At 54.2% G+C, this 22,500-nt stretch overlaps 1 protein-coding gene across 1 annotated transcript in view; it reads left to right on the top strand.

The window, feature by feature from the left end:
* kdm1b (lysine demethylase 1B) overlaps positions 1 to 22,500 on the top strand; it is a 46,682-nt gene that overhangs the window by 2,948 nt on the left and 21,234 nt on the right. The window contains exons 2-10 of the mRNA XM_079592006.1: positions 964 to 1,052; positions 1,143 to 1,264; positions 1,471 to 1,560; positions 1,635 to 1,746; positions 4,219 to 4,332; positions 9,599 to 9,637; positions 10,242 to 10,419; positions 10,822 to 11,006; positions 15,767 to 15,937. Coding sequence (XP_079448132.1) covers positions 964 to 1,052; positions 1,143 to 1,264; positions 1,471 to 1,560; positions 1,635 to 1,746; positions 4,219 to 4,332; positions 9,599 to 9,637; positions 10,242 to 10,419; positions 10,822 to 11,006; positions 15,767 to 15,937 — 1,100 coding nt within the window. The remainder of the gene's footprint in view (positions 1 to 963; positions 1,053 to 1,142; positions 1,265 to 1,470; positions 1,561 to 1,634; positions 1,747 to 4,218; positions 4,333 to 9,598; positions 9,638 to 10,241; positions 10,420 to 10,821; positions 11,007 to 15,766; positions 15,938 to 22,500) is intronic.

The raw sequence follows: 22,500 nt of genomic DNA, 5'->3' as shown, positions 1-22,500 counted from the left end.
GAGTGTTGACGTGTGCGAGTGTTGACGTGTGCGAGTGTTGACGTGTGCGAGTGTTGACGTGTGCGAGTGTTGACGTGTGCGAGTGTTGACGTGTGCGAGTGTTGACGTGTGCGAGTGTTGACGTGTGCGAGTGTTGACGTGTGCGAGTGTTGACGTGTGCGAGTGTTGACGTGTGCGAGTGTTGACGTGTGCGAGTGTTGACGTGTGTGAGTGTTGACGTGTGTGAGGGGTGTGTGAGTGTTGACGTGTGTGAGGGGTGTGTGAGTGTTGACGTGTGTGAGTGTTGACGTGTGTGAGTGTTGACGTGTGTGAGTGTTGACGTGTGTGAGTGTTGACGTGTGTGAGTGTTGACGTGTGTGAGTGTTGACGTGTGTGAGGGGTGTGTGAGGGTTGACGTGTGTGAGTGTTGACGTGTGTGAGTGTTGACGTGTGTGAGTGTTGACGTGTGTGAGTGTTGACGTGTGTGAGTGTTGACGTGTGTGAGGGTTGACGTGTGTGAGGGTTGACGTGTGTGAGGGTTGACGTGTGTGAGGGTTGACGTGTGTGAGGGTTGACGTGTGTGAGGGTTGACGTGTGTGAGGGTTGACGTGTGAGTGTTGATGTGTGTGTAGTACTGATGTGTTGATGTGTGTGTGTGTGTGTAGTGTTGATGTGTGTGTAGTACTGATGTGTTGATGTGTGTGTGTGTGTGTGTGTGTGTAGTACTGATGTGTGTGTAGTACTGATGTGTTGATGTGTGTGTAGTACTGATGTGTTGATGTGTGTGTAGTACTGATGTGTTGATGTGTGTGTAGTACTGATGTGTTGATGTGTGTGTAGTACTGATGTGTTGATGTGTGTGTAGTACTGATGTGTTGATGTGTGTGTAGTACTGATGTGTTGATGTGTGTGTAGTACTGATGTGTTGATGTGTGTGTAGTACTGATGTGTGTGTAGTACTGATGTGTTGATGTGTGTGTTCAGCGGGGCGGAGTCGCGGCAGGAAGCGCTCAGCAGGAGTGGGCGGGGCTGACTCTGGTGGGCGGGGCCGAGGGAACACACCTGCAGCACAGGTGAGGGTTCGAGACATCAGAGGAGCGCAGCAGCACCTGCAGGACACCTGTGAACACTTGTGTGTGTGTGTGTGTGTGTGTGTGTTCCAGACGAGAAGGAAAGCTGCAGAGACCGGGGAAGACGACGATCAGTCGGAGAAGAAGTTCAGGAAGTGTGAGAAATCGGGATGTCCCGCGACGTACCCCGTGTGTTTCGCCAGCGCGTCTGACAGGTGTGTGTGAGACCGTAAACATGACTGCATTACACTGAGGAAACTTCACACAGTACAGATCGTTCAGAGCAGCTCCAGTGAGAAACATCAGATGTGAGAGAACTCAGATTCAGCTGTAAAGCATCTACAGGAGATCATGGTCATTATCCGGTTCTCATCTGCTGCTGTAACGAGAGGTCCGTGTGTTTAACGTCTGCTTTCATCAGGTGTGCCAGGAACGGATACACGTCTCGCTGGTATCACCTGTCGTGTGGCGAGCACTTCTGTAACGAGTGCTTTGATCATTACTACAGAAGGTGAGTGCTGATGATGGGTAATGTTGAGGCTCTGCTGCTCGAGTCGCACCTGATCCGCCTCTGTTCTTCTGCAGTCATAAAGACGGATACGAGACGTTCTCCGCCTGGAAGAGGGTTTGGACCAGCAATGGGAAGAGCGAACCGAGCCTCAAAGCCTTCATGGCCGACCAGCAGCTGCCCTACTGGGTGAGTAACTGTGTAATCTAGACCAGCTCTGTGTAAACTAGACCAGCTCTGTGTAAACTAGACCAGGGTCTTTGTAACCTAGACCAGCGTCTGTGTAACCTAGACCAGCTCTGTGTAAACTAGACCAGCGTCTGTGTAACCTAGACCAGCGTCTGTGTAACCTAGACCAGCTCTGTGTAACCTAGACCAGCTCTGTGTAACCTAGACCAGCTCTGTGTAACCTAGACCAGCTCTGTGTAACCTAGACCAGCTCTGTGTAACCTAGACCAGCTCTGTGTAACCTAGACCAGCGTCTGTGTAACCTAGACCAGCGTCTGTGTAATCTAGACCAGCGTCTGTGTAACCTAGACCAGCGTCTGTGTAACCTAGACCGGCTCTGTGTAAACTAGACCAGCGTCTGTGTAACCTAGACCAGCGTCTGTGTAACCTAGACCAGCTCTGTGTAAACTAGACCAGCGTCTGTGTAACCTAGACCAGCTCTGTGTAACCTAGACCAGCTCTGTGTAACCTAGACCAGCTCTGTGTAACCTAGACCAGCGTCTGTGTAACCTAGACCAGCGTCTGTGTAACCTAGACCAGCGTCTGTGTAACCTAGACCAGCGTCTGTGTAACCTAGACCGGCTCTGTGTAAACTAGACCAGCGTCTGTGTAACCTAGACCAGCGTCTGTGTAACCTAGACCAGCTCTGTGTAAACTAGACCAACGTCTGTGTAACCTAGACCAGCTCTGTGTAAACTAGACCAGCGTCTGTGTAACCTAGACCAGCGTCTGTGTAAACTAGACCAGCGTCTTTGTAACCTAGACCAGCGTCTGTGTAACCTAGACCAGCTCTGTGTAACCTAGACCAGCTCTGTGTAAACTAGACCAGCGTCTGTGTAACCTAGACCAGCGTCTGTGTAACCTAGACCAGCGTCTGTGTAACCTAGACCAGCGTCTGTGTAAACTAGACCAGCTCTGTGTAACCTAGACCAGCGTCTGTGTAACCTAGACCAGCGTCTGTGTAACCTAGACCAGCGTCTGTGTAACCTAGACCAGCGTCTGTGTAACCTAGACCAGCGTCTGTGTAACCTAGACCAGCTCTGTGTAACCTAGACCAGCTCTGTGTAACCTAGACCAGCGTCTGTGTAACCTAGACCAGCGTCTGTGTAACCTAGACCAGCTCTGTGTAACCTAGACCAGCGTCTGTGTAACCTAGACCAGCGTCTGTGTAACCTAGACCAGCGTCTGTGTAACCTAGACCAGCGTCTGTGTAATCTAGACCAGCGTCTGTGTGACCTAGACCAGCGTCTGTGTGACCTAGACCAGCGTCTGTGTGACCTAGACCAGCTCTGTGTAACCTAGACCAGCGTCTGTGTAACCTAGACCAGCGTCTGTGTGACCTAGACCAGCGTCTGTGTGACCTAGACCAGCGTCTGTGTGACCTAGACCAGCGTCTGTGTAAACTAGACCAGCGTCTGTGTAACCTAGACCAGCGTCTGTGTAAACTAGACCAGCTCTGTGTAACCTAGACCAGCGTCTGTGTAACCTAGACCAGCGTCTGTGTAACCTAGACCAGCGTCTGTGTAACCTAGACCAGCGTCTGTGTAACCTAGACCAGCTCTGTGTAACCTAGACCAGCTCTGTGTAACCTAGACCAGCGTCTGTGTAACCTAGACCAGCGTCTGTGTAACCTAGACCAGCTCTGTGTAACCTAGACCAGCGTCTGTGTAACCTAGACCAGCGTCTGTGTAACCTAGACCAGCGTCTGTGTAACCTAGACCAGCGTCTGTGTAACCTAGACCAGCGTCTGTGTGACCTAGACCAGCGTCTGTGTGACCTAGACCAGCGTCTGTGTGACCTAGACCAGCGTCTGTGTGACCTAGACCAGCGTCTGTGTGACCTAGACCAGCTCTGTGTAACCTAGACCAGCGTCTGTGTAACCTAGACCAGCGTCTGTGTGACCTAGACCAGCGTCTGTGTGACCTAGACCAGCTCTGTGTAACCTAGACCAGCGTCTGTGTGACCTAGACCAGCGTCTGTGTAACCTAGACCAGCGTCTGTGTAACCTAGACCAGCGTCTGTGTAACCTAGACCAGCTCTGTGTAACCTAGACCAGCGTCTGTGTAACCTAGACCAGCGTCTGTGTAACCTAGACCAGCGTCTGTGTAACCTAGACCAGCTCTGTGTAACCTAGACCAGCGTCTGTGTAACCTAGACCAGCGTCTAGACCAGCGTCTGTGTAACCTAGACCAGCGTCTGTGTAACCTAGACCAGCTCTGTGTAACCTAGACCAGCGTCTGTGTAACCTAGACCAGCGTCTGTGTAACCTAGACCAGCGTCTGTGTAACCTAGACCAGCGTCTGTGTAACCTAGACCAGCGTCTGTGTAACCTAGACCAGCTCCAACCTAGACTGATAATCGTGTGTGTGTGTGTGTGTGTGTGTGTGTGTGTGTGTGTGCGCGTGTGTGTGTGTGTGTGTGTGTGTGTGTCAGGTCCAGTGCAGTAAAGCAGACTGTGGCAGATGGCGTCAGCTGAGTAAAGAGTCGGCTCTGACGGCTTCTCTGGCATCATCGTATCGCTGCGGGATGAAGATCAACAGCGTGAAGGTAAAACACAGATCACTCATCGAGTGTGTGCTGGTTCTGGAGTGTGTGCTGGTTCTGGAGTGTGTGCCGGTTCTGGAGTGTGTGCTGGTGCTGGAGTGTGTGCTGGTGCTGGAGTGTGTGCTGGTGCTGGAGTGTGTGCTGGTGCTGGAGTGTGTGCTGGTGCTGGAGTGTGTGCTGGTGCTGGAGTGTGTGCTGGTGCTGGAGTGTGTGCTGGAGTGTGTGCTGGTTCTGGAGTGTGTGCTGGTGCTGGAGTGTGTGCTGGTGCTGGAGTGTGTGCTGGAGTGTGTGCTGGTTCTGGAGTGTGTGCTGGTGCTGGAGTGTGTGCTGGTGCTGGAGTGTGTGCTGGTGCTGGAGTGTGTGCTGGTGCTGGAGTGTGTGCTGGTGCTGGAGTGTGTGCTGGTGCTGGAGTGTGTGCTGGTGCTGGAGTGTGTGCTGGTGCTGGAGTGTGTGCTGGTGCTGGAGTGTGTGCTGGTGCTGGAGTGTGTGCTGGTGCTGGAGTGTGTGCTGGTGCTGGAGTGTGTGCTGGAGTGTGTGCTGGTTCTGGAGTGTGTGCTGGTTCTGGAGTGTGTGCTGGTGCTGGAGTGTGTGCTGGTGCTGGAGTGTGTGCCGGTGCTGGAGTGTGTGCTGGTGCTGGAGTGTGTGCTGGTGCTGGAGTGTGTGCTGGTGCTGGAGTGTGTGCTGGTGCTGGAGTGTGTGCCGGTGCTGGAGTGTGTGCCGGTTCTGGAGTGTGTGCCGGTGCTTGAGTGTGTGCTGGTGCTGGAGTGTGTGCTGGTGCTGGAGTGTGTGCTGGTTCTGGAGTGTGTGCCGGTTCTGGAGTGTGTGCCGGTGCTGGAGTGTGTGCCGGTTCTGGAGTGTGTGCCGGTGCTGGAGTGTGTGCCGGTGCTGGAGTGTGTGCCGGTGCTGGAGTGTGTGCCGGTGCTGGAGTGTGTGCCGGTGCTGGAGTGTGTGCTGGTGCTGGAGTGTGTGCTGGTTCTGGAGTGTGTGCTGGTTCTGGAGTGTGTGCCGGTGCTGGAGTGTGTGCCGGTTCTGGAGTGTGTGCCGGTGCTTGAGTGTGTGCTGGTGCTGGAGTGTGTGCTGGTGCTGGAGTGTGTGCTGGTTCTGGAGTGTGTGCTGGTGCTGGAGTGTGTGCTGGTGCTGGAGTGTGTGCCGGTTCTGGAGTGTGTGCCGGTGCTGGAGTGTGTGCCGGTTCTGGAGTGTGTGCCGGTGCTGGAGTGTGTGCCGGTACTTGAGTGTGTGCTGGTGCTGGAGTGTGTGCTGGTGCTGGAGTGTGTGCTGGTTCTGGAGTGTGTGCTGGTGCTGGAGTGTGTGCTGGTTCTGGAGTGTGTGCTGGTTCTGGAGTGTGTGCTGGTGCTGGAGTGTGTGCTGGTGCTGGAGTGTGTGCTGGTTCTGGAGTGTGTGCTGGTGCTGGAGTGTGTGCCGGTGCTTGAGTGTGTGCTGGTGCTGGAGTGTGTGCTGGTTCTGGAGTGTGTGCTGGTGCTGGAGTGTGTGCTGGTGCTGGAGTGTGTGCTGGTGCTGGAGTGTGTGCTGGTGCTGGAGTGTGTGCTGGTGCTGGAGTGTGTGCTGGTGCTGGAGTGTGTGCTGGTGCTGGAGTGTGTGCTGGTGCTGGAGTGTGTGCTGGTGCTGGAGTGTGTGCTGGTGCTGGAGTGTGTGCCGGTGCTGGAGTGTGTGCCGGTTCTGGAGTGTGTGCCGGTTCTGGAGTGTGTGCTGGTGCTGGAGTGTGTGCTGGTGCTGGAGTGTGTGCTGGTGCTGGAGTGTGTGCTGGTGCTGGAGTGTGTGCTGGTGCTGGTGCTGGTGCTGGAGTGTGTGCTGGTGCTGGAGTGTGTGCCGGTGCTGGAGTGTGTGCCGGTTCTGGAGTGTGTGCCGGTGCTGGAGTGTGTGCCGGTGCTGGAGTGTGTGCCGGTTCTGGAGTGTGTGCTGGTGCTGGAGTGTGTGCTGATGCTGGAGTGTGTGCTGGTGCTGGAGTGTGTGCTGGTGCTGGAGTGTGTGCTGGTGCTGGAGTGTGTGCTGGTGCTGGAGTGTGTGCTGGTGCTGGAGTGTGTGCCGGTTCTGGAGTGTGTGCCGGTGCTGGAGTGTGTGCTGGTTCTGGAGTGTGTGCTGGTGCTGGAGTGTGTGCTGGTGCTGGAGTGTGTGCTGGTGCTGGAGTGTGTGCTGGTGCTGGAGTGTGTGCTGGTGCTGGAGTGTGTGCTGGTGCTGGAGTGTGTGCTGGTGCTGGAGTGTGTGCTGGTTCTGGAGTGTGTGCTGGTGCTTGAGTGTGTGCTGGTGCTGGAGTGTGTGCTGGTGCTGGAGTGTGTGTGCTGGTGCTGGAGTGTGTGCTGGAGTGTGTGCTGGTGCTGGAGTGTGTGCTGGTGCTGGAGTGTGTGTGCTGGTGCTGGAGTGTGTGCTGGTGCTGGAGTGTGTGCTGGTGCTGGAGTGTGTGCTGGTGCTTGAGTGTGTGCTGGTGCTGGAGTGTGTGCTGGTGCTGGAGTGTGTGCTGGTGCTGGAGTGTGTGCTGGTGCTGGAGTGTGTGCTGGTGCTGGAGTGTGTGCCGGTGCTGGAGTGTGTGCCGGTGCTGGAGTGTGTGCCGGTGCTGGAGTGTGTGCTGGTGCTGGAGTGTGTGCTGGTGCTGGAGTGTGTGCTGGTGCTGGAGTGTGTGCTGGTGCTGGAGTGTGTGCTGGTGCTGGAGTGTGTGCTGGTGCTGGAGTGTGTGCTGGTGCTGGAGTGTGTGCTGGTGCTGGAGTGTGTGCTGGTTCTGGAGTGTGTGCTGGTGCTGGAGTGTGTGCTGGTGCTGGAGTGTGTGCTGGTGCTGGAGTGTGTGCTGGTGCTGGAGTGTGTGCCGGTGCTGGAGTGTGTGCCGGTGCTGGAGTGTGTGCCGGTGCTGGAGTGTGTGCCGGTGCTGGAGTGTGTGCTGGTTCTGGAGTGTGTGCCGGTGCTGGAGTGTGTGCCGGTGCTGGAGTGTGTGCCGGTGCTGGAGTGTGTGCCGGTGCTGGAGTGTGTGCCGGTGCTGGAGTGTTTGCCGGTTCTGGAGTGTGTGCCGGTGCTGGAGTGTGTGCTGGTGCTGGAGTGTGTGCTGGTGCTGGAGTGTGTGCTGGTGCTGGAGTGTGTGCTGGTGCTGGAGTGTGTGCTGGTGCTGGAGTGTGTGCTGGAGTGTGTGCTGGTGCTGGTGCTGGAGTGTGTGCTGGTGCTGGAGTGTGTGCTGGTGCTGGAGTGTGTGCTGGTTCTGGAGTGTGTGCTGGTGCTGGAGTGTGTGCTGGTGCTGGAGTGTGTGCTGGTGCTGGAGTGTGTGCTGGTGCTGGAGTGTGTGCTGGTTCTGGAGTGTGTGCTGGTTCTGGAGTGTGTGCTGGTTCTGGAGTGTGTGCTGGTGCTGGAGTGTGTGCTGGTGCTGGAGTGTGTGTGCTGGTGCTGGAGTGTGTGCTGGTGCTGGAGTGTGTGCTGGTGCTGGAGTGTGTGCTGGTTCTGGAGTGTGTGCTGGTGCTTGAGTGTGTGCTGGTGCTGGAGTGTGTGCTGGTGCTGGAGTGTGTGCTGGTGCTGGAGTGTGTGCTGGTGCTGGAGTGTGTGCCGGTGCTGGAGTGTGTGTGCTGGTGCTGGAGTGTGTGCTGGTGCTGGAGTGTGTGCTGGTGCTGGAGTGTGTGCTGGTTCTGGAGTGTGTGCTGGTGCTTGAGTGTGTGCTGGTGCTTGAGTGTGTGCTGGTGCTGGAGTGTGTGCTGGTGCTGGAGTGTGTGCTGGTGCTGGAGTGTGTGTGCTGGTGCTGGAGTGTGTGCTGGTGCTGGAGTGTGTGCTGGTGCTGGAGTGTGTGCTGGTTCTGGAGTGTGTGCTGGTGCTTGAGTGTGTGCTGGTGCTGGAGTGTGTGCTGGTGCTGGAGTGTGTGCTGGTGCTGGAGTGTGTGTGCTGGTGCTGGAGTGTGTGCTGGTGCTGGAGTGTGTGCTGGTGCTGGAGTGTGTGCTGGTTCTGGAGTGTGTGCTGGTGCTGGAGTGTGTGCCGGTTCTGGAGTGTGTGCTGGTGCTGGAGTGTGTGCTGGTGCTGGAGTGTGTGCTGGTGCTGGAGTGTGTGCTGGAGTGTGTGCTGGTGCTGGTGCTGGAGTGTGTGCTGGTGCTGGAGTGTGTGCCGGTTCTGGAGTGTGTGCTGGTGCTGGAGTGTGTGCTGGTGCTGGAGTGTGTGCTGGTGCTGGAGTGTGTGCTGGTGTTGGAGTGTGTGCTGGTGCTGGAGTGTGTGCTGGTGCTGGAGTGTGTGCTGGTGCTGGAGTGTGTGCTGGTGCTGGAGTGTGTGCTGGTGCTGGAGTGTGTGCTGGTGCTGGAGTGTGTGCTGGTGTTGGAGTGTGTGCTGGTGCTGGAGTGTGTGCTGGTTCTGGAGTGTGTGCCGGTGCTGGAGTGTGTGCCGGTGCTGGAGTGTGTGCCGGTTCTGGAGTGTGTGCTGGTGCTGGAGTGTGTGCCGGTGCTGGAGTGTGTGCCGGTTCTGGAGTGTGTGCCGGTTCTGGAGTGTGTGCCGGTTCTGGAGTGTGTGCCGGTTCTGGAGTGTGTGCCGGTTCTGGAGTGTGTGCTGGTGCTGGAGTGTGTGCTGGTGCTGGAGTGTGTGCTGGTGCTGGAGTGTGTGCCGGTTCTGGAGTGTGTGCCGGTTCTGGAGTGTGTGCCGGTGCTGGAGTGTGTGCTGGTGCTGGAGTGTGTGCTGGTGCTGGAGTGTGTGCTGGTGCTGGAGTGTGTGCTGGTGCTGGAGTGTGTGCTGGTGCTGGAGTGTGTGCTGGTTCTGGAGTGTGTGCTGGTTCTGGAGTGTGTGCCGGTGCTGGAGTGTGTGCTGGTGCTGGAGTGTGTGCTGGTGCTGGAGTGTGTGCCGGTTCTGGAGTGTGTGCTGGTGCTGGAGTGTGTGCCGGTGCTGGAGTGTGTGCTGGTGCTGGAGTGTGTGCTGGTGCTGGAGTGTGTGCTGGTTCTGGAGTGTGTGCTGGTGCTGGAGTGTGTGCCGGTTCTGGAGTGTGTGCTGGTGCTGGAGTGTGTGCTGGTGCTGGAGTGTGTGCCGGTTCTGGAGTGTGTGCTGGTGCTGGAGTGTGTGCCGGTTCTGGAGTGTGTGCTGGTGCTGGAGTGTGTGCTGGTGCTGGAGTGTGTGCTGGTGTTGGAGTGTGTGCTGGTGCTGGAGTGTGTGCTGGTGCTGGAGTGTGTGCCGGTTCTGGAGTGTGTGCTGGTTCTGGAGTGTGTGCTGGTGCTGGAGTGTGTGCTGGTTCTGGAGTGTGTGCTGGTGCTGGAGTGTGTGCTGGTTCTGGAGTGTGTGCTGATCCTCACGTCTCTGTGCTTTTGTTTTGCAGAGCGAAGGAAGTGATGCGTGTTCTCAGCCGGAGGATGTGGTAAAGATCCTTTCATCTCTTGATGTGTTGATCAGTGATTTACTGGCCATTCAGTGACCAATCACTGTACGACAATCTGACAGAAATATGTTAATATGACCATGAAGTTCACAGACCCAACAGTATCCGACTGATTAACACCACATGATGATGATGATGATGATGTTGATGATGAAGATGATGTTGATGATGATGATGATGATGATGAAGATGATGTTGATGATGAAGATGATGATGATGAAGATGATGAAGATGATGATGTTGATGATGATGTTGATGATGATGAAGATGATGTTGATGATGATGATGATGAAGATGATGATGTTGATGATGATGATGATGATGATGAAGATGATGAAGATGATGTTGATGATGATGATGATGATGATGAAGATGATGATTGATGATGATGCTGATGATGTTGATGATGATGAAGATGATATTGATGATGATGTTGATGATGTTGATGATGTTGATGATGATGTTGATGATGATGTTGATGATGATGAAGATGATGATTGATGATGATGCTGATGATGTTGATGATGATGAAGATGATGTTGATGATGATGTTGATGATGATGATGATGCTGTCGTTGATCAGCGTGTGGCCGGTGTGACGGACAGCTGGTGGCTCTCGATGCTCATCCTGCCGCCGCTGTTTAAGGACAGTCCCGCTAGCCCGTTCCTCAGCGCGTATTACCCGGACTGTGTGGGCATGAGCCCGTCTGCCGGCCCGGGGAACCAGCGCCAAGAGCAACGCCGGGCAGCGCCGCCTCACCGTGAGTCCGATCGCTCATCAACACAACCACGTGTTTTCATGGTCAGCTCTCGGAAAGACTCGTCGTCAGCATATTATCAGATGCAGGTTTCATGACTGCAGGAAAACCAGTGTCTCCTTCCAGACTAGTGGAGAGAAAATATTTAAAACACACATTTAAGTGTTTATTTATTGCACTCAATCATCTCTGTAAAGGCGGTGAGTTCGAGTCAGAAATCACCTCAGCAGCTTCACACTCACCAACTTTACAGTTTCATTCAAATCTGTATTCTCACGGTTTGTTCATATTTCATTTGCCTGATTTATAGAATATTTTACTCATAAAAACGTAAAAAGTGAAAGTGTATTTATTTCTGTCTCTTGAGAAATATATATGAGATAATGTGTGTGTGTGTGTGTGTAGTTCCCGGACTCTCGCCGTATTTCCAGCCCTTCTATCAGCCGAACGAGTGTGGGAAGGCCTTGTGTGTGAGACCCGACATGATGGAGCTGGACGAGTTGTACGAGTTCCCAGAATTCTCCAGGGATCCCACCATGTATCTGGCGCTGAGGAACCTGGTGCTGGCGGCCTGGAACCGCGACTGCAAGGTACGAACATCAGCGCTCATGCGTTGGCTAGTCTGTGTGTGTGTGTGTGTTGAGGTTCTGTTGTGTTTGTTGAGGTTCTGTTGTGTGTTGATGTTCTTTTGTGTGTGTGTGTTGAGGTTCTGTTGTGTTTGTTGAGGTTCTGTTGTGTGTTGATGTTCTTTTGTGTGTGTGTGTTGAGGTTCTGTCGTGTGTGTTGAGGTTCTGTTGTGTTTGTTGAGGTTCTGTTGTGTGTTGATGTTCTTTTGTGTGTGTGTGTGTGTTGAGGTTCTGTTGTGTTTGTTGAGGATCTGTTGTGTGTTGATGTTTTTTTGTGTGTGTTTTGTTGAGGTTCTGATGTGTGTGTTGAGGTTGTGTTTGCTGTTTCAGGAGGTTCTGTTGTGTGTGTGTGTTGAGGTTCTGATGTTTGTGTTGAGGTTCTGTTGTGTTTTTTGAGGTTCTGATGTGTGTCTTGAGGTTGTGTTTGCTGTTTTAGGAGGTTCTGTTGTGTGTGTGTGCGTGTGTGTGTGTGTGTGTGTTTGTTGATGTTCTGATGTGTGTGTTGAGGTTCTGTTGTGCTTGTTGATGTTCTGTTGTGTGTGTGTGTGTTGAGGTTCTGTTGTGTGTGTTGATGTTCTGTTGTGCCTGTTGATGTTCTGTTGTGTGTGTGTTGAGGTTCTGTTGTGTGTGTTGATGTTCTGTTGTGTGTGTGTGTTGAGGTTCTGTTGTGTGTGTGTTGAGGTTCTGTGTTGTGTGAGTTGCAGGAGGTTCTGTGTTGTGTGAGTTGCAGGAGGTTCTGTTGTGTGTGTTGAGGTTCTGTTGTGCGTGTTGATGTTCTGTTGTGTGTGTGTTGCAGGAGGTTCTGTTGTGTTTGTTGAGGTTCTGTTGTGTTTGTTGAGGTTCTGTTGTGCGTGTTGATGTTCTGTTGTGTGTTTGTTGAGGTTCTGTTGTGCGTGTTGATGTTCTGTTGTGTGTGTGTTGAGGTTCTGTTGTGTGTGTGTTGAGGTTCTGTGTTGTGTGAGTTGCAGGAGGTTCTGTTGTGTGTGTTGATGTTCTGTTGTGTGTGTGTTGCAGGAGGTTCTGTTGTGTTTGTTGAGGTTCTGTTGTGCGTGTTGATGTTCTGTTGTGTGTGTGTTGAGGTTCTTATGTGTGTGTGTTGAGGTTATGTGTTGTGTGAGTTGCAGGAGGTTCTGTTGTGTGTGTTGATGTTCTGTTGTGTGTGTGTTGCAGGAGGTTCTGTTGTGTGTGTTGATGTTCTGTTGTGTGTGTGTTGCAGGAGGTTCTGTTGTGTGTGTTGATGTTCTGTTGTGTGTGTGTTGATGTTCTGTTGTGTGTGTGTTGATGTTCTGTTGTGTGTGTGTTGATGTTCTGTTGTGTGTGTGTTGATGTTCTATTGTGTGTGTGTTGAGGTTCTGTTGTGTGTGTTGAGGTTCTGTTGTGTTTGTTGATGTTCTGTTGTGTGTATGTTGAGGTTCTGTTGTGTTTGTTGAGGTTCTGTTGTGTTTGTTGATGTTCTGTTGTGTTTGTTGAGGTTCTGTTGTGTTTGTTGATGTTCTGTTGTGTGTATGTTGAGGTTCTGTTGTCTTATTTGAGGTTCTGTTGTGTGTGTGTTGAGGTTCTGTTGTGTGTATGTTGAGGTTGTGTTTGCTGTTTCAGGAGGTTCTGTTGTGTGTGTGTGTGTGTGTGTGTGTGTGTGTTGAGGTTCTGATGTGTGTGTTGAGGTTCTTTTGTGTGATTTGAGGTTCTGTTGTGTGTGTGTGTTGAGGTTCTGTTGTGTGAGTTGAGGTTCTGTTGTGTGTGTGTTGATGTTCTGTTGTGTGTGTGTTGCAGGAGGTTCTGTTGTGTGTGTGTGTTGATGTTCTGTTGTGTGCGTGTTGATGTTCTGTTGTGTGTGTGTTGAGGTTCTGTTGTGTGTGTGTGTTGCAGGAGGTTCTGTTGTGTGTGTTGATGTTCTGTTGTGTGCGTGTTGATGTTCTGTTGTGTGTGTGTTGAGGTTCTGTTGTGTGAGTTGAGGTTCTGTGTTGTGTGAGTTGCAGGAGGTTCTGTTTTGTGTGTGTGTGTGTGTGTTGATGTTCTGTGTTGTGTGAGTTGCAGGAGGTTCTGTTTTATGTGTGTGTGTGTGTGTGTGTGTGTGTGTTGTTGTTCTGTGTTGTGTGAGTTGCAGGAGGTTCTGTTGTGTGTGTGTGTTGCAGGAGGTTCTGTTTTGTGTGTGTGTGTGTGTGTTGATGTTCTGTGTTGTGTGAGTTGAAGGAGGTTCTGTTGTGTGTGTGTGTGTGTGTGAGTTGCAGGAGGTTATGTTTTGTGTGTGTGTGTGTGTTGATATTCTGTGTTGTGTGAGTTGCAGGAGGTTCTGTTGTGTGTGTGTGTGTTGCAGGAGGTTCTGTTTTGTGTGTGTGTGTTGCAGGAGGTTCTGTTTTGTGTGTGTGTTGATGTTCTGTTGTGTGAGTTGCAGGAGGTTCTGTTGTGTGTGCGTGTGTGTGTGTGTTGATGTTCTGTTGTTTGTGTGTTGCAGGAGTTCTGTTTTGTGTGTTTGTGTGTGTGTGTTGATGTTCTGTGTTGTGTGAGTTGCAGGAGGTTCTGTTGTGTGTGTGTTGAGGTTATGTGTTGTGTGAGTTGCAGGAGGTTCTGTTGTGTGTGTTGATGTTCTGTTGTGTGTGTGTTGCAGGAGGTTCTGTTGTGTGTGTTGATGTTCTGTTGTGTGTGTGTTGATGTTCTGTTGTGTGTGTGTTGATGTTCTATTGTGTGTGTGTTGAGGTTCTGTTGTGTGTGTTGAGGTTCTGTTGTGTTTGTTGATGTTCTGTTGTGTGTATGTTGAGGTTCTGTTGTGTTTGTTGAGGTTCTGTTGTGTTTGTTGATGTTCTGTTGTGTTTGTTGAGGTTCTGTTGTGTTTGTTGATGTTCTGTTGTGTGTATGTTGAGGTTCTGTTGTGTGATTTGAGGTTCTGTTGTGTGTGTGTTGAGGTTCTGTTGTGTGTATGTTGAGGTTGTGTTTGCTGTTTCAGGAGGTTCTGTTGTGTGTGTGTGTGTGTGTTGAGGTTCTGATGTTTGTGTTGAGGTTCTTTTGTGTGATTTGAGGTTCTGTTGTGTGTGTGTTGAGGTTCTGTTGTGTGAGTTGAGGTTCTGTTGTGTGTGTGTTGATGTTCTGTTGTGTGTGTGTTGCAGGAGGTTCTGTTGTGTGTGTGTGTTGATGTTCTGTTGTGTGCGTGTTGATGTTCTGTTGTGTGTGTGTTGAGGTTCTGTTGTGTGTGTGTGTTGCAGGAGGTTCTGTTGTGTGTGTTGATGTTCTGTTGTGTGCGTGTTGAGGTTCTGTTGTGTGAGTTGAGGTTCTGTGTTGTGTGAGTTGCAGGAGGTTCTGTTTTGTGTGTGTGTTGCAGGAGGTTCTGTTTTGTGTGTGTGTGTGTGTGTTGATGTTCTGTGTTGTGTGAGTTGAAGGAGGTTCTGTTGTGTGTGTGTGTGTGTGTGAGTTGCAGGAGGTTATGTTTTGTGTGTGTGTGTGTGTGTGTTGATATTCTGTGTTGTGTGAGTTGCAGGAGGTTCTGTTGTGTGTGTGTGTTGCAGGAGGTTCTGTTTTGTGTGTGTGTGTGTGTGTGTGTTGATGTTCTGTGTTGTGTGAGTTGCAGGAGGTTCTGTTGTGTGTGTGTGTTGCAGGAGGTTCTGTTTTGTGTGTGTGTGTGTGTGAGTTGCAGGAGGTTATGTTTTGTGTGTGTGTGTGTGTGTTGATATTCTGTGTTGTGTGAGTTGCAGGAGGTTCTGTTGTGTGTGTGTGTGTTGCAGGAGGTTCTGTTTTGTGTGTGTGTGTGTTGCAGGAGGTTCTGTTTTGTGTGTGTGTTGATGTTCTGTTGTGTGAGTTGCAGGAGGTTCTGTTGTGTGTGCGTGTGTGTGTGTGTTGATGTTCTGTTGTTTGTGTGTTGCAGGAGTTCTGTTTTGTGTGTTTGTGTGTGTGTGTTGATGTTCTGTGTTGTGTGAGTTGCAGGAGGTTCTGTTGTGTGTGTGTGTGTGTTGATGCTCTGTGTTGTGTGAATTGCAGGAGGTTCTGTTGTGTGTGTGTGTGTGTTGCAGGAGGTTCTGTTTTGTGTGTGTGTGTTGATGTTCTGTGTTGTGTGAGTTGCAGGAGGTTCTGTTGTGTGTGCGTGTGTGTTGCAGGAGGTTCTGTTTTGTGTGTGTGTGTTGATGTTCTGTTGTGTGAGTTGCAGGACGTTCTGTTGTGTGTGCGTGTGTGTGTGTGTGTTGATGTTCTGTTGTGTGTGTGTTGCAGGAGTTCTGTTTTGTGTGTGTGTGTGTGTGTGTGTTGATTTTCTGATGTGTGTGAGTTGCAGGAGGTTCTGTTTTGTGTGTGTGTGTGTTGGTGTTCTGTTGTGTGTGTGTTGCAGGAATTATGTTTTGTGTGTGTGTGTTGATGTTCTGTTGTGTGTGTGTTGCAGGAGTTCTGTTTTGTGTGTGCGTGTGTGTGTGTTGCAGGAGTTCTGTTTTGTGTGTGTGTTGATGTTCTGTTGTGTGTGAGTTGTAGGAGGTTCTGTTTTGTGTGTGTGTGTGTGTTGATGTTCTGTTGTATGTATGTTGCAGGAGTTCTGTTTTGTGTGTGTGTGTGTTGATCTGTTGTGTGTGAGTTGCAGGAGGTTCTGTTTTGTGTGTGTGCGTGTGTGTGTGTGTGTGTGTGTGTGTGTGTGTTGATGTTCTGTTGTGTGTGTGTTGCAGGAGTTCTGTTTTGTGTGTGTGCGCGTGTGTGTGTGTGTGTTGATGTTCTGTTCTGTTGTGTTGATGTTCTGTTGTGTGTGTGTGTTGCAGGAGGTTCTGACCCTGCAGAGATGCGCTCCTCATGTGATTGTGCGAGGTCTGGTGCGGATCCGCTGTGTGCAGGAACTGGAGCGAGTTCTGGACTTCATGACCCGGAAGGGCCTGATCAACACGGGAGTTCTGCAGGTCAAGCGGCCCCTGCTGCCCGAGTCCCAGCACAACGTGAGTCGCTGACACACACTCGCTCCGTCTGTCCCAGCACAACGTGAGCCGCTGACACACACTCGCTCCGTCTGTCCCAGCACAACGTGAGCCGCTGACACACACTCGCTCCGTCTGTCCCAGCACAACGTGAGTCGCTGACACACACTCGCTCTGTCTGTCCCAGCACAACGTGAGCCGCTGACACACACTCGCTCCGTCTGTCCCAGCACAACGTGAGCCGCTGACACACACTCGCTCCGTCTGTCCCAGCACAACGTGAGTCGCTGACACACACTCGCTCTGTCTGTCCCAGCACAACGTGAGTCGCTGACACACACTCGCTCCGTCTGTCCCAGCACAACGTGAGCCGCTGACACACACTCGCTCCGTCTGTCCCAGCACAACGTGAGCCGCTGACACACACTCGCTCCGTCTGTCCCAGCACAACGTGAGTCGCTGACACACACTCGCTCCGTCTGTCCCAGCACAACGTGAGCCGCTGACACACACTCGCTCCGTCTGTCCCAGCACAACGTGAGTCGCTGACACACACTCGCTCTGTCTGTCCCAGCACAACGTGAGTCGCTGACACACACTCGCTCCGTCTGTCCCAGCACAACGTGAGCCGCTGACACACACTCGCTCCGTCTGTCCCAGCACAACGTGAGTCGCTGACAGACACTCGCTCCGTCTGTCCCAGCACAACGTGAGTCGCTGACACACACTCGCTCTGTCTGTCCCAGCACAACGTGAGCCGCTGACACACACTCGCTCCGTCTGTTCCAGTACAACGTGAGTCGCTGACACACACTCGCTCCGTCTGTCCCAGCACAACGTGAGCCGCTGACACACACTCGCTCCATCTGTCCCAGCACAACGTGAGTCGCTGACACACACTCGCTCCGTCTGTCCCAGCACAACGTGAGTCGCTGACACACACTCGCTCTGTCTGTCCCAGCACAACGTGAGTCACTCACACACACTCGCTCCGTCTGTCCCAGCACAACGTGAGTCGCTGACACACACTCTCTCCGTCTGTCCCAGCACAACGTGAGTCGCTGACACACACTCGCTCCGTCTGTCCCAGCACAACGTGAGCCGCTGACACACACTCGCTCCATCTGTCCCAGCACAACGTGAGTCGCTGACACACACTCGCTCCGTCTGTCCCAGCACAACGTGAGTCGCTGACACACACTCGCTCCGTCTGTCCCAGCACAACGTGAGTCGCTGACACACACTCGCTCCGTCTGTCCCAGCACAACGTGAGCCGCTGACACACACTCGCTCCGTCTGTCCCAGCACAGCGTGAGTCACTCACACACACTCGCTCTGTCTGTCCCAGCACAACGTGAGTCGCTGACACACACTCGCTCCGTCTGTCCCAGCACAACGTGAGTCGCTGACACACACTCGCTCTGTCTGTCCCAGCACAACGTGAGCCGCTGACACACACTCGCTCCGTCTGTCCCAGCACAACGTGAGTCGCTGACACACACTCGCTCTGTCTGTCCCAGCACAACGTGAGTCGCTGACACACACTCGCTCTGTCTGTCCCAGCACAACGTGAGCCGCTGACACACACTCGCTACGTCTGTCCCAGCACAACGTGAGTCACTCACACACACTCGCTCCGTCTGTCCCAGCACAACGTGAGTCGCTGACACACACTCTCTCCGTCTGTCCCAGCACAACGTGAGTCGCTGACACACACTCGCTCTGTCTGTCCCAGCACAACGTGAGTCACTCACACACACTCGCTCCGTCTGTCCCAGCACAACGTGAGTCGCTGACACACACTCTCTCCGTCTGTCCCAGCACAACGTGAGCCGCTGACACACACTCGCTCTGTCTGTCCCAGCACAACGTGAGCCGCTGACACACACTCGCTACGTCTGTCCCAGCACAACGTGAGCCGCTGACACACACTCGCTCCGTCTGTCCCAGCACAACGTGAGTCACTCACACACACTCGCTCCGTCTGTCCCAGCACAACGTGAGTCACTCACACACACTCGCTCCATCTGTCCCAGCACAACGTGAGCCGCTGACACACACTCGCCCTGTCTGTCCCAGCACAACGTGAGTCACTCACACACACTCGCTCCGTCTGTCCCAGCACAACGTGAGTCACTCACACACACTCTCTCCGTCTGTCCCAGCACAACGTGAGTCGCTGACACACACTCGCTCCGTCTGTCCCAGCACAACGTGAGTCACTCACACACACTCGCTCCGTCTGTCCCAGCACAACGTGAGTCACTCACACACACTCGCTCCGTCTGTCCCAGCACAACGTGAGCCGCTGACACACACTCGCCCTGTCTGTCCCAGCACAACGTGAGTCACTCACACACACTCGCTCCGTCTGTCCCAGCACAACGTGAGTCACTCACACACACTCGCTACGTCTGTCCCAGCACAACGTGAGTCGCTGACACACACTCGCTCCGCCTGTCCCAGCACAACGTGAGTCGCTGACACACACTCGCTCCGTCTGTCCCAGCACAACGTGAGCCGCTGACACACACTCGCTCTGTCTGTCCCAGCACAACGTGAGCCGCTGACACACACTCGCTCCGTCTGTCCCAGCACAACGTGAGCCGCTGACACACACTCGCTACGTCTGTCCCAGCACAACGTGAGTCGCTGACACGCACTCGCTCCGTCTGTCCCAGCACAACGTGAGTCACTCACACACACTCGCTCCGTCTGTCCCAGCACAACGTGAGTCACTCACACACACTCGCTCCGTCTGTCCCAGCACAACGTGAGCCGCTGACACACACTCGCCCTGTCTGTCCCAGCACAACGTGAGTCACTCACACACACTCGCTCCGTCTGTCCCAGCACAACGTGAGTCGCTGACACACACTCGCTCCGTCTGTCCCAGCACAACGTGAGTCGCTGACACACACTCGCTCCGTCTGTCCCAGCACAACGTGAGCCGCTGACACACACTCGCTCCGTCTGTCCCAGCACAGCGTGAGCCGCTGACACACACTCGCCCTGTCTGTCCCAGCACAACATGAGCCGCTGACACACACTCGCTCCGTCTGTCCCAGCACAACGTGAGTCGCTGACACACACTCGCTCCGTCTGTCCCAGCACAACGTGAGCCGCTGACACACACTCGCCCTGTCTGTCCCAGCACAACATGAGCCGCTGACACACACTCGCTCCGTCTGTCCCAGCACAACGTGAGCCGCTGACACACACTCGCCGGTCTCTCCCAGCACAACGTGAGCCGCTGACACACACTCGCTCCGTCTGTCCCAGCACAACGTGAGTCGCTGACACACACTCGCTCCGTCTGTCCCAGCACAACGTGAGCCGCTGACACACACTCGCCCTGTCTGTCCCAGCACAACATGAGCCGCTGACACACACTCGCTCCGTCTGTCCCAGCACAACGTGAGCCGCTGACACACACTCGCCGGTCTCTCCCAGCACAACGTGAGTCGCTGACACACACTCGCTCCGTCTGTCCCAGCACAACGTGAGCCGCTGACACACACTCGCCGGTCTCTCCCAGCACAACGTGAGCCGCTGACACACACTCGCCCTGTCTGTCCCAGCACAACGTGAGTCGCTGACACACACTCGCTCCATCTGTCCCAGCACAACGTGAGTCGCTGACACACACTCGCTCCATCTGTCCCAGCACAACGTGAGTCGCTGACACACACTCGCTCCGTCTGTCCCAGCACAACGTGAGCCGCTGACACACACTCGCTCCGTCTGTCCCAGCACAACGTGAGTCACTCACACACACTCGCTCCGTCTGTCCCAGCACAATGTGAGTCGCTGACACACACTCGCTCCGTCTGTCCCAGCACAACGTGAGTCGCTGACACACACTCGCTCTGTCTGTCCCAGCACAACGTGAGCCGCTGACACACACTCGCTCCGTCTGTCCCAGCACAACGTGAGTCACTCACACACACTCGCTCCGTCTGTCCCAGCACAACATGAGCCGCTGACACACACTCGCTCCGTCTGTCCCAGCACAACGTGAGTCGCTGACACACACTCGCTCCGTCTGTCCCAGCACAACATGAGCCGCTGACACACACTCGCTCCGTCTGTCCCAGCACAACGTGAGTTGCTGACACACACTCGCTCTGTCTGTCCCAGCACAACGTGAGCCGCTGACACACACTCGCTCCGTCTGTCCCAGCACAACGTGAGTCGCTGACACACACTCGCTCTGTCTGTCCCAGCACAACGTGAGTCACTCACACACACTCGCTCCGTCTGTCCCAGCACAACATGAGCCGCTGACACACACTCGCTCCGTCTGTCCCAGCACAACGTGAGTCGCTGACACACACTCGCTCCGTCTGTCCCAGCACAACATGAGCCGCTGACACACACTCGCTCCGTCTGTCCCAGCACAACGTGAGTCGCTGACACACACTCGCTCTGTCTGTCCCAGCACAACGTGAGCCGCTGACACACACTCGCTCCGTCTGTCCCAGCACAACGTGAGTCACTCACACACACTCGCTCCGTCTGTCCCAGCACAACGTGAGTCGCTGACACACACTCGCTTTGTCTGTCCCAGCACAACGTGAGTCACTCACACACACTCGCTCCGTCTGTCCCAGCACAACGTGAGTCGCTGACACACACTCGCTCCGTCTGTCCCAGCACAACGTGAGTCACTCACACACACTCGCTCCGTCTGTCCCAGCACAACGTGAGTCACTCACACACACTCGCCGGTCTCTCCCAGCACAACGTAAGTCGCTGACACACACTCGCTCTGTCTGTCCCAGCACAACGTGAGCCGCTGACACACACTCGCTCCGTCTGTCCCAGCACAACGTGAGTCACTCACACACACTCGCTCCGTCTGTCCCAGCACAACGTGAGCCGCTGACACACACTCGCTCCGTCTGTCCCAGCACAACGTGAGTCGCTGACACACACTCGCTCCGTCTGTCCCAGCACAACGTGAGTCACTCACACACACTCGCTCCGTCTGTCCCAGCACAACGTGAGCCGCTGACACACACTCGCCCTGTCTGTCCCAGCACAACGTGAGTCGCTGACACACACTCGCTCCGTCTGTCCCAGCACAACGTGAGTCGCTGACACACACTCGCCCCGTCTGTCCCAGCACAACGTGAGTCACTCACACACACTCGCTCCGTCTGTCCCAGCACAACGTGAGTCACTCACACACACTCGCTCCGTCTGTCCCAGCACAACGTGAGTCACTCACACACACTCGCTCCGTCTGTCCCAGCACAACGTGAGCCGCTGACACACACTCGCTCCGTCTGTCCCAGCACAACGTGAGTCGCTAACACACACTCGCTCCGTCTGTCCCAGCACAACGTGAGTCGCTGACACACACTCGCTCCGTCTGTCCCAGCACAACATGAGTCACTCACACACACTCGCTCCGTCTGTCCCAGCACAACGTGAGTCACTCACACACACTCGCTCCGTCTGTCCCAGCACAACGTGAGTCACTCACACACACTCGCTCCGTCTGTCCCAGCACAACGTGAGTCACTCACACACACTCGCTCCGTCTGTCCCAGCACAACGTGAGCCGCTGACACACACTCGCCCTGTCTGTCCCAGCACAACGTGAGTCGCTAACACACACTCGCTTCGTCTGTCCCAGCACAACATGAGCCGCTGACACACACTCGCTCCGTCTGTCCCAGCACAACGTGAGCCGCTGACACACACTCGCCCTGTCTGTCCCAGCACAACGTGAGTCGCTAACACACACTCGCTTCGTCTGTCCCAGCACAACATGAGCCGCTGACACACACTCGCTCCGTCTGTCCTAGCACAACGTGAGCCGCTGACACACACTCGCCCTGTCTGTCCCAGCACAACGTGAGTCGCTGACACACACTCGCTCCGTCTGTCCCAGCACAACGTAAGTCGCTGACACACACTCGCTCCGTCTGTCCCAGCACAACGTGAGCCGCTGACACACACACTCGCTCCGTCTGTCCCAGCACAACGTGAGCCGCTGACACACACTCGCCCTGTCTGTCCCAGCACAACGTGAGCCGCTGACACACACTCGCTCCGTCTGTCCCAGCACAACGTGAGCCGCTGACACACACTCGCTCCGTCTGTCCCAGCACAACGTGAGCCGCTGACACACACTCGCTCCGTCTGTCCCAGCACAACGTGAGCCGCTGACACACACTCGCCCTGTCTGTCCCAGCACAACGTGAGCCGCTGACACACACTCGCTCTGTCTGTCCCAGCACAACGTGAGTCGCTGACACACACTCGCTCTGTCTGTCCCAGCACAACGTGAGTCACTCACACACACTCGCTCCGTCTGTCCCAGCACAACGTGAGTCGCTGACACACACTCGCTCCGTCTGTCCCAGCACAACGTGAGTCACTCACACACACTCGCTCCGTCTGTCCCAGCACAACATGAGTCGCTGACACACACTCGCTCCGTCTGTCCCAGCACAACGTGAGTCACTCACACACACTCGCTCCGTCTGTCCCAGCACAACGTGAGTCGCTGACACACACTCGCTCCGTCTGTCCCAGCACAACGTGAGCCGCTGACACACACTCGCTCCGTC

Source organism: Phoxinus phoxinus, assembly GCF_949152265.1.
Source record: "Phoxinus phoxinus genome assembly, chromosome: 19".
Lineage (NCBI taxonomy): Eukaryota > Metazoa > Chordata > Actinopteri > Cypriniformes > Leuciscidae > Phoxinus > Phoxinus phoxinus.
The sequence above is the reverse complement of the archived record's forward strand: the minus strand, read 5'-3'. Positions and strand labels throughout refer to the sequence as shown.